The 10954-nt window shown below is 40.9% G+C and overlaps 1 protein-coding gene across 1 annotated transcript in view; it reads left to right on the plus strand.

Moving 5' to 3' along the window:
- The window catches only part of mical2b (microtubule associated monooxygenase, calponin and LIM domain containing 2b), a 38674-nt gene extending 28216 nt beyond the window's left edge, over positions 1 to 10458 (plus strand). The window contains exons 19-30 of the mRNA XM_023403542.2: positions 1575 to 1736; positions 2877 to 2927; positions 4222 to 4334; positions 4474 to 4710; positions 4913 to 5088; positions 5261 to 5643; positions 6255 to 6334; positions 6450 to 6539; positions 7882 to 7975; positions 8539 to 8647; positions 8755 to 8828; positions 8909 to 10458. Coding sequence (XP_023259310.1) covers positions 1575 to 1736; positions 2877 to 2927; positions 4222 to 4334; positions 4474 to 4710; positions 4913 to 5088; positions 5261 to 5643; positions 6255 to 6334; positions 6450 to 6539; positions 7882 to 7975; positions 8539 to 8647; positions 8755 to 8828; positions 8909 to 9138 — 1799 coding nt within the window. The 3' untranslated portion in view covers positions 9139 to 10458. The remainder of the gene's footprint in view (positions 1 to 1574; positions 1737 to 2876; positions 2928 to 4221; positions 4335 to 4473; positions 4711 to 4912; positions 5089 to 5260; positions 5644 to 6254; positions 6335 to 6449; positions 6540 to 7881; positions 7976 to 8538; positions 8648 to 8754; positions 8829 to 8908) is intronic.
- Positions 10459 to 10954: the final 496 nt, after the last annotated feature.

A 10954-nucleotide genomic window follows, 5' to 3' on the forward strand; every position in this document is an offset into this window, starting at 1 on the left:
CAGCAGCAGCGGCAGCAGCAGCAGCCTCCCTTCTTCTCAGGCCCCTTTGACAGTAACCTATGTGTCCACATGTCTGTGGTCTGTCTGTGGTTCCCTCTGTTGCAGAAGGAGGCCTCCCCTCCCAAGAGCCCCTCTCCAGATCTCTCTCATGTACCTCCTAGACTTTGCCCCAGGAGATCAGCAGCCCAATAGCAGCTCTTTGCACACTGCCAGATACATTTTGTTGGCTGTATTCTGTATGTTCTGTAGTTGTGTTTATAATAAGACTCGACGCAGCCTTGCCAGCCTTGTTATTTGTTTTCCACATTGACAATTCCTGTAAAATTGCTTAATTTATGATATTTATAAGCTGTAAATATATTAAAAAAATAAATCAATTTGATTACATAAATAATTTGCTTCGTCGTTTGTTGCCAATTAGCTGATTTGCGATGAGTAATTTCAAGAAATCGAAGCGTAGACATTGACTGAACAGATGGCATTTGAGTTCATCTTAAATTTCACAATATTTCCACATCTTTTAACAAGAAAATTAACAACTTCATCCAAAAGCCTCTGTCAAAGCAAATCCTTTTTTCCCCCTCTGCGCTAAGTTCAACCTAACATCACCCACGCAAATCATTTCCACAATCACAGCTTTTTTTAACTCAACAGATAACATGTTCTTTGTAACGTCTGATGAGAAGCCGAACGAGCTTTTGCAGCGGATTTAAAGGGAGGCGCACAGCAGTGGGGTTACGCAGCTTAAACTTAATCAAATGGCTTTCAATGCTGCAACAAAAAAAAAAAAAAATAATAGAATCATCATTTAATGTAGCTGCAAAAAATAAAAAACAACAAGCTTTATGCAAAAGCTTAACTACAATCAAACATGGTGTAAATGGTTTACCAGTCAACCTGAACAGAATTGAAGTGAATGTCAATTCCTCCTGTCGGCTTCCTCGTGGGCTCTGCTGCTGGGTCTTCTCTGTCCTTTCCTCTGGGGCTTGGTGTTTATGTATCATCTGGGAAAGTTTTATCGGTGCAATTTTATTTATTGGAAATTTATCGGAGCCAAACCGAAGTGAGAATATCAGTGGGTAGAAGTGAAAGGGTCACATTTGACACACTGCATACAAGGGTTGTATCAACATACTGTCATTTATTTGCTGTGACCAAGTGGAATCACCTTCTGTACAATGTGTGACTTCATTATTCTGTGAGTACTCTGTCATGAACGTGTCGTGTGTTTTATCAGTGTTTGTGCTGCTAATAGAAATTAATACCCTTTTTGTTTTGTTTTTTGAGTTTGAAATTAAGTACACTGTAATGCCTTTTGATATTTTCAATAAGTTATTTCATTGTATGAAAAGTATATATGGGAATGTTTACAGCTGTTTGGTTACCATTAATGAACATGTCACACCGATTGTTTTTGATAATTCATCACTAGTAGTAACTGCTAACTTGGTTTTCTGAAGTAGACATCCAGTGGGATAGTATGCATGAAATTAACTATATGTTAGTCTTTTTTTTTTTTAACTGCAAATTAGATTAGCTTTAAATTAATGCTAATTAAAACTTAATATTTCCAGATGGACCGTCCAGTTTGCCTCCAGAGCAGCTCGATAAAGGTCAGAAAAGACTTCCTGAAGACACAGAGATTGCTGTGGAGGCTCTGGATGCTTCCTGCATTGTAAGATCCACAACACAAGACGCCACAGGGTCCAAGGGCCAAAGCCACGCCAGCACCAAAGGTCAGTGCGGCTCCTGCAGCGCAGAATGCAGCCTATATTTCAATCCCTCAAAATATGTAAAAACCTTTACACCTCACCTCAAAACTCTCTTGTTTTTCTCACAAAGATACTGTGCTGCTCTAATGGCTTTTCAGCGTCTGTTATTACTTGAAAACATGATATCCCCAGTGGGAGAATCTTAAACTGGCTGAACTTTAACTAGTGACCCCGCTTCGTACGTCTGTGTGTTTGTGTTGGAGTCCCTCACCCTGGTTGTGTCTGGGAAAGCAGGGTGCGGCGGACAGCTAAATGTTTGTTTTATCTCGGCAGCAGCAGAGTTTTCCTTGTCTAAACAGTCAGCGAACATTTCTGCACAGGCAGTAACAAGGCTAACTCCCCAGTGTTAGCTTTTACTAGCGCACTTAGTCGTAGCAGAATGCTTCCTTTTATCTGGTTATTGAACTTGTAAAACTGAAAACTGTCTCTGGCACTTCTTGCCAACAGCTTGTGACACACTAAGCATTAGTAAAGGAAACGGACCTTTTAATTATGTCTAGTTAAGTCTGGTTGCACACACAGAAGATTTCCTGTCAGGTAATGAAGGATAATCCTGTGAAAGGTGTGAATTCCTCAGTGTATCAGATGCAGTCAGGTGTATTTTTTTGTTTGTTGTTGTAACCATCATGTGAGCAGTTTGTTCATTTAACCAAACTCACAATGTGGCTGTAGGGGCGTCTTGTCAGTCACTCCGTCATGTCTGCCACTTTGGACAAGATGTCAAATATCTCATCAGCTAATGGATGGATCGCCATGAGCCTTTGTGTGTAGACATCTATGCCTGTATTGCATCTGTTCATTCACATGCTGTGCTGCACTTTGGTGAACACATGACTTTTCATCTTGCGCCATCATCAGGTCAAATTCTCCATACTTTAGTTAATTAGCAAATACCTGTAAATCTTAATACCATTCCCAGCAGCCTCAAATGTACTTTGTGTTTAGTGCTAAATAGCAAATGTTGCTGGCAAGTTAAACTAAGATGGTGAACATAGTAAACGTTATACCTATCTGAAGATGTTATAGGTGTCATTGTGTTACCATTTGGACCAGTACCCCCCCCCCCATAATGAAAGCCTTCCTGTCTCTGATTTTGTCTTGTAGATCATAGCAACACCAAACAGAATACTCGATGGAAAAGGAAGATCCGAGCGAGTGAGTCCCTTACGTTTCTCTTTTGTCTGTCAGTGCTTTGCTTTTCTATCTTCAGTTAAAATTTCCTGATTTTTAACTGTATCGTCATTTAGGTTTGACTGAGAACTGAAGTCATGTGTTTGGTCTGTTTTCTTCTAACAACAGATAGATGGTTGTCTATGTATATATACAGTAAATATACATACACATTATATATGTATCACAGAATTCGTCTATACTCAGTATCACTTGATGCCAAAATTAAACCCTACTTTAAGAAATGTATTTATTCTCAAATCTCTGTATGAGAGTGTAGATGGGCAGAAGATACAGATACAGTGCGTCTGCACACATTTAGTAAACTGTAATGCCACATCTATAACACTAGAGGTCAGTATTGTTCTCTTTTAAACACATGGAGAGAGTGGGTGAATTATACTGAGGTTCTGGAGATATTCACTTATTATTATTATTATTATTATTTTTTGGTTTATTAACTCTGTTTAGCCTTGGCCTCATTGTTCTTGAAACATTGCAGGTGTAGGTTTGTCAGAAAACACCAGAAGGTTTTAATCAGCCTTAACAATGAGGTGTGACATAAGGTTCGCTCTATATCGTGGATACATGTTGCACTGGAGAGGAGTACGCCACAAAACCCTTTGTCTTTAGACAGTTAGTAATTCGTCTTTAAGGAGGCAACTGGGAAACAGCGCAGGTGTGAAACTGTGGCTGAGTAACGGCCTAATATGTCAGACTTTTTAAACTGAATTCATCGTAACGAATCCAAAATTCTTTCTTTTGACACGCTCCCCGTTAAAAACAGCAGCTGACACTGAAACACTTGACCACATTTCAGTCGTAGAAAATCCACCGTCAGTCGTGCAGGTTTCCAAAAAAAAATCAGAAGCAACAGGTTCAAGATTTTATTTCTCCCATGTTCCCAAAAGCACTTAATTCTCAACTACCAGAAACCACCTCTTGTTTCCCTGCACAACTCAGCACTTTATCTTACCCACTTATTGTTGCAGTATTCCTTTGCTTTGTGTGTATTCTGTTAATATCTCAGTTTCTTATTTGTTCATATTTTTATGTTGCTTTGCTACAAGAATAAATCCCTTTTATGAGAAATGTGAACTGAAAAAATCTGAAATGATGTGTTTCACATTTGAATACTGCTTACTTATTTCATATTCTTGTGGTATTTAGTTAAAAATGGATCATTAATCCACGTTTATGTAGCTGAATGGCACAAAAGTGGATCCAGTATTTGTGGTATTTTGATATCATGTTATTTCTGTTGTGTCTGTGTCTGCAGCCTTCCCTCTCATCTTCATCAAGCACTTCCAGAGGAGCTACAAAGAGGGACCGGAGACTGTACCTGAAGCCGACTCCGACTTTGAGGAGATCACTACAGCAGAGCAACAAACTGTATATCAAGTGTTATCCATCCTTAATTAGTTTGACACCTGCAGCACATTCTTATAGTTTTCTGTGATTCACTGACAATGCTTCAATGTTTTTAATAACCCTGTTTGAACAACACTGATTCTGTTCTATATTCTCTCAGGTCTGTGATGGCACTTCCAAGACATCAGCAGATTCCCCGAATCATTCAAAGAGACGTGAGAAGAGCGAAAAACACCCCGCTACAGTAAAGGCAGTCTGCAGCCCGTCCCCCAAAAAGACACGCTTAAAGATATCTCCGTCTGAGAAAGAGAAGCTTCTAAACTGGGACGTGGAGGTCACACCAGAGGAACCTCCTGTTACCGCGGACGCCAAGTCTACACAGCAACACAGAGACCAGGTGGAGACATATTTATTAAGGCAGAAAATTCAGTTGTTTCTCTAGTGAAGAATAAGCCTGGATATGAAAGAGTCATCTCCTCTTTATCTACCCCTTCTACAGTATAAAGCAGCGGTCCAAAGACAGTGATATGACAGAGATAAGAGGAGGTAATTCCACGTTATGTTGACTGCATTTTTTCTGTCCTCTGATGTTTTATCAGGTACAAGCAGAGACAGAAGCAGATAAGCCTCACACAGACTCGCGCCAGGACGGAGAACCATCCCAGAGCCAAAGCCCTGCCTCCTCCCACTCAGCCTTCCAGCTTATAGCCAATGCCTTCAGGAGGACATTTAGTGTGACCAATCCCTCCAGCAGCTCCAACGCTGCAGTCACTATGTATGTATTAAAATACTTTGCTCATAGTTTATTTTAAGCACCACATTAAAAACCTTCTGTGGGCAAGATATTTCGGTAAAAAATCTTATCAGTCCAAACTGCCACTTTGCTATTAGTTTCTAGATTCAATTCAAATGAAATGTACATTATGATTTGTCTTTGACTTCACTAGGAGACCTAAACGTGACGGCCTCCACAGACAGAGGCCCATGTCGGAGGGAGCGTTGAACTTCAGCTCCTTCCTCAGCTCTGTAGGTCCTGAGCCGTCCGCAGGGCAGAAGAAGGCTGGCAAGCGGGACGTACGGTTGGCGTCTATAGGGGCCGACCCGTGGGGCGGCGGGCGGGACCTGCCCTCTCTGCTGCAGCAGGTGTCTCTGAAGGGTCGGAGGGACTCTGAAGGGGTGTTCTCTGATGACATGGGCTCGCTGCCCCGCAGGAGGGTCGACTTGTTCTCCTCCCTGAGGCTGAGGAAGAAGCAGGCGTCGGAGAGCGAGGGGAAGGACCAGGAGGTTCAAAAGGAAATCCGGACTATCCTCACCAACCTCCGAAACAAAGGTCAGTGCAGTGATTCTTGACCTTTTTGGCTTGTGATCCTTTAAAGTGAAGAGAAAAATGCACTTCCACGTTCCAAGTTTTTATTGTTCTTTAATTATCTGTTTACATGCTCAATATATGTTTTTAAAAAAAAGATTATTTATGAATATTTTTATATCAAAAAATCAGTTTTTGATGACTCATCTTGAACTCCAGGGTGGTTAATTTTGGGGGGGGGGGTGATTATCTAACCCCACCCATTTTATAAAACAGCACTTGACCGTTAGTTAATGGGTGGTTGGGTAGTTGTAAGTTCAACCAAAAAGTGATGTTTTGTTCTTTAATAGTTTTATTTAAACCTTGTGACTCCTCAGGTCTATTTTTACAACCTCTTTGAGTGTCTCAACCCTCAGGTTGGGGACCATTAGTTTTGCAGGTTCAAGTGAGAGGTGATGGAGGTCAATCATTTAAAAAGCTGTTTTTTGTTTGTCCTTCTCTAAAGTGACATTTACCCAGATATCGTTGAAATATTATCAGTTCTACAGGTTATATATGAAAACTGTTACTTCATGCAAACAGCAACTATTTCGATTCTCACTGTATTATTTCCATTTTGTTTTTTTTAAATCTAGCCTCCAGTCAACAGAACCTGGAAGAGCTTTCCTCTAGTGACGATGACGATGAAAATGAAAATCTGCCATTCAATCAGGAGGTTTGCGCAGGCCGTTTCTATGTACCGACAGACAGCACAATGCAGGCAAATGCAATACATGTTGTATTTGCGTATGTGTATATTTTCTGAAACGTTGTGTACCTCCTCCCCCCAGCTGTGTACAGAGAGACAGAGGAGAAAGCAGGAGAAGATAGTGGCCCAGCAGACGAAAAGAGAACAGCTGAAGAGACTTCACAGAGCTCAGGTACTATTCTTTCCTTTTCAGAGTCACTCATTTTTAATTAAATGGCTCATGTGGGAGAGCTGTCCATGGCCTCAGTACACTGTATTTTTTTTATGTCTGCCTTGACCAAAAAAATGTGAAAACATTCAATATCTGTCAGAGTGAAGTGCTTTTTGCTACCAGTGATCATGATACATTTGACATTTTTTAACATTTGCCTGATGCTCCTAAAGATAAAGGTTTACTGCTCCCACAGACTGAAAAGATCTCCTGTGTTTGAATAAGTAGCCAGCTCAGTGCGTGTTTATTATGGCTGGTTCACTTTGTTCAGATTTAACAGAGTGGTGTTATTATTCTTCACCTTTCTGTTAGATTCTATTACTCTGTAGGCAGTGATTTTTCTTTTATGTCTGTCAGTGTACATTTAAGTTGCACCAGGCAACGTTTTTGTATCTAAACACACCTCCCTTAGGAGTCTAAATTACACCTTTGAGCTGCAAAAGGAAGAAAAACATCTTTAGATTTGATCTTATTTACTCACATTAAACCAACAGTTCAATATTTTTAGGAAATGTGCTTATTAGCTTTCTTGCTGGGAGAAGAACTTGACCGATAAATCATCCAGGACGATATATCGGCTGATATTAGCTTCTCACTCGTGTCGTATCGGTGGTGGCAATTCTTTAAGGGAGCTATTTGTAAGTTTTGTTATTGCTACATTGCTAGCGTAGTCTAGAAGAAATGTTGTGAGTTCAGCATCAAACTTCATTCTTTTACTCAGCAAGAGCCATCTCCAGAGGTGGCACGCAACACCAATGTTAGCTCTTGTCCTTGTGTTGTCTTTTCTTCTACTGAAGTTAGCACGCTAACCAGCTAGCCCCAGCTCTTGTCACTTTCTGATAGCGAATCACTTTTATTATGTGTTTACATTTAAAAAAAGAAAAAACAGCATCAACTGTATTTGATTTGTAAGACTTTCAGGAAAACCACAAGGTATCGTTTTTAAAATGAAGGCTTTGTACGGATTATACAAACAAGATTAATTACTAGAACTAGAATATTAATCACAAACAACGGCAGAATCCTTTACCAGAACTGATGTCCTTGTTGCTCTGAATAATCCATTAATGGATACACACAACTACTTTAAATACTTTCTACCAAAGAAATCGTCCCTTTGAAAAGCGTTAACAATGATATTCAGGATAACCCAAATAACAAGGACACGCTCTAGAAAGAAATGTTGCAGCTGAATTATATTGTGGGCCCAGAAGATTTGGATGAACCATATTCTATCAAATCCAATCTCCTTTGATTGTGTTTAATTACATGTGTCGTACAATGTCATTTTTGCGTTGCCCAGGTGATCCAAAGACAACTTGAGGAAGTTGGAGAGAAGCAGAGAGACCTAGAAGAGAGAGGAGTGTCTATAGAAAAGATCATAAGAGGAGAAACAGGTACTAAACAATACGTGCACATACAGTCCAGCACCTTTCAAAGATCTTTGAGCCTGAAGAAGACATTACAAAGATACTTTTAACGCCACATCTCTGCACCATAACACCTTGGTTCAATCTATGATATAGCTCAATGGAATTCCACTGTGAAAGCCTCATTCTTCTTTTTCTTTTAATTGCTGTGCCCATACTTCTCGCTCCATAATCCCGATCTGGTTAAAAGCCTCTACATACAGTTAATGGCTGTACTCACAATAGACAGCGAGTTTATATTGTTGCTTCATGTTTTTACAGTACAGGCCTTTGTTTGTGTTCCAGTGAAGAGTGAAGTCTTTTCAGGTTGATACAAAGCAGATGCCCTTTGTGTCTGTTCGAGGTTTGATTCCAGTATGACTTCTTTTCTTGTAATGGCTTCACATAATTGAAGTAAAACTCGGGAAATATTTTGTTCTTTCTTCTCCATCCTGCCTTCTTCTCTCCCTCTCAACCCTGCTATATTCATACATCTCTCTACCTTCCTTCTTTTGTTCCCTCCTTCCTCAATCACTCCTACCTCCTCGCAGAACCGTCTGAGGATGAGGACAGCGATGAGGCCCAGCTCTATCAGTCCTGGTTTAAACTTGTCCTGGAGAAGAACAGATTGGCACGCTATGAGTCTGAACTCATGATCTTGTAAGAAAATTGCACCAATGTCAAACTTGTGCAGGAAAACGTGTTAAAACTGTTGTAATTCATTTTGCTCGCCAGTGGAGGTCACCAAATTTTCTCCTCTCTCTTAGCGCCCAAGAGCTTGAACTGGAGGACACACAGAGCCGACTGCAACAAGATCTACGATGCAGAATGGCAATAGAGGGTAAGGGGATGAACACACACAAAAAAAAAATGACTTGATGACACATAACGGTACATAAACTTCTTCCTCCGTTACTCCAGATACAAAGAAGAGCGCCTCTGAGCTCCAGGAGGAGCAGGGGATCCTGTCGGAGATCATGACGACAGTGGAGAAACGGGACATGTTGGTCTCCATACTGGAGGAGCAGAGGCTAAAGGAAAGGGCTGAGGACAAGGACCTGGAAAGCCTCGTGCTGTCCAAGGGCTACGAGTTCCACTGGGCCCAGGCGGATGACAGCTGGGGGCAGGAGAAGCTGGAGTGTGAGGGTTGAATCTTGAGCACCATGGTGGTGAAGAACAGAATCATAAAGATGTATACACATCACTATTTTAAAGAAACAGGGTAAAATTTTACCACAATAGTTTGTGTGTGGTTTATTTGCTAAAAATCCAGCTGAGGATGGAAATGTCATGAAAGCCCAAAGACAACAGCGAAGCTTTGTCTCTTCAGTTCTCTGTCACATTGCGCTGGTATGCTGAGCTCGGAGAATAAGGATGACTGGAAATGGAGCCTGAGCTAATGACTTCCTTTACAGCCATGAGGGCTAATAACATCTCTGCCATTAAGGTTATTTGACCTCTGTGCTCAGAAGGGTAATCCGTCATGGCCCAGGCGGACACTGACCTGCTGAAAATGGTTGTACAATATGATTAACCACTTATGATAATAATGTGACTGCCTGAAAATGTATGCACACTTCATAAACCAAACTGACTTTCCTAATCAACAGCTGCTCCATGTGGTTGCTTGCCTTAAGAGTTAGAACTGCTGTGACAGATTTCTTACTGCTGTAACACTGTATAGCCTCACTGGATAGCACATGGAACAACTCCTCTGAAGTTGCAGTGTTTGTCACAGTGTGAATTGTTATAAATTTGTGTCATAAATCCAGAGATGTGCTGTATTTAAATCACTGTTAGTCAAATTGTAACTATTTGTGTGAATGCAAGCTTTCTTGTGTGTGTTTTAATATTATTTTTTCACTTTATGTTGGAACACTGTCACATAAAATTTAATTGTATTCACACCCAGACACAAATGAGCACAAGAGAAAACAACATCCTAACTGCAAGGTATTTGTAGTCAGCAGGTAAGAGGCCAGGTGGCTGACAATTTCACCCTTTTACTCCTTTGCGACACTAGTTGTCACATAATCCAAGACTGAATCACAGGCCGGAAAACTACTGCTGCACAGGCTGAAACTTACTGCAGGTTGCGGATGTGGCCACACCCTGATCACCGATGTCACAGCCCCTGCCCTCCGTCAGCTGTCAAGGCAACCCACCTGCTGTGAAATCACTGGGGCGTGGTCAGTGATGTGACATGCCTGAAAGATTTGATGCAAAGAAGGCAGTTTTATGCTGCTTCTAGTTTAGAGTGGATTTAGCCTACTCTGTGACCAACCACTGTCGGTTAAACTGTGATTGTTTAAGAAGCTATTTGTTTTGCTATTGCTACATAGCCAACGTTAGCATTCACAGCTGTTTAGCTACCAGTCTAGAAGAAACATTGAGGGTTTAGCAGCAAACTTAATCACCCACCAAGAGCTGTCTCCAGTGGTGGGGAAAAAAATTCTATCACTTCTCTCCTTGTGCTTAAGTTAGCGTGCTTAAGTTAGCATGCTAACCAGCTAGCCCTGGCCCGGTTGGACTGTCTTGTTACTTTCCGATACAGAGTCACTGTACAGTTCAGGGTTCTCCGAAGAAGTAGTGCTGCTCAGAAGGCGCATTGTAACCTCTTGTAAATGCAACATTGGCTGAAGCTCTTGCTAAGACTCCTAAGTAAGCAGTTGTTAATGCTAATGTTGGCTATGTAGCGAATAGCTCCTTCAACCTATTCTATGGGCTTTGAGTCAAAATGACAGGCTTATCTCCCCCATGACAAGATGAATAATGTGTTTACATGTTTTAACCCTAGGATAAGGAACCACACTTCTAATTTGGTCCCTAGGCTTTAAATGTTATGTTTGATTATGGTGTGAATTAACAAACACTGAGTTAAGAGGAAGTTATGTTTTCGTGATAAAAACTGTGTAGTGTTTCTATTTTGTTTTGGTTTTATGCTGCTTCAAGTCTTTTGAATTGAAA

The sequence above is a fragment of the Seriola lalandi genome, unplaced genomic scaffold, assembly GCF_002814215.2.
Source record: "Seriola lalandi dorsalis isolate HSWRI2012SDOR001 ecotype SW California unplaced genomic scaffold, Sedor1 jcf7180002054143, whole genome shotgun sequence".
In the NCBI taxonomy this organism is placed as follows: Eukaryota; Metazoa; Chordata; class Actinopteri; order Carangiformes; family Carangidae; genus Seriola; species Seriola lalandi.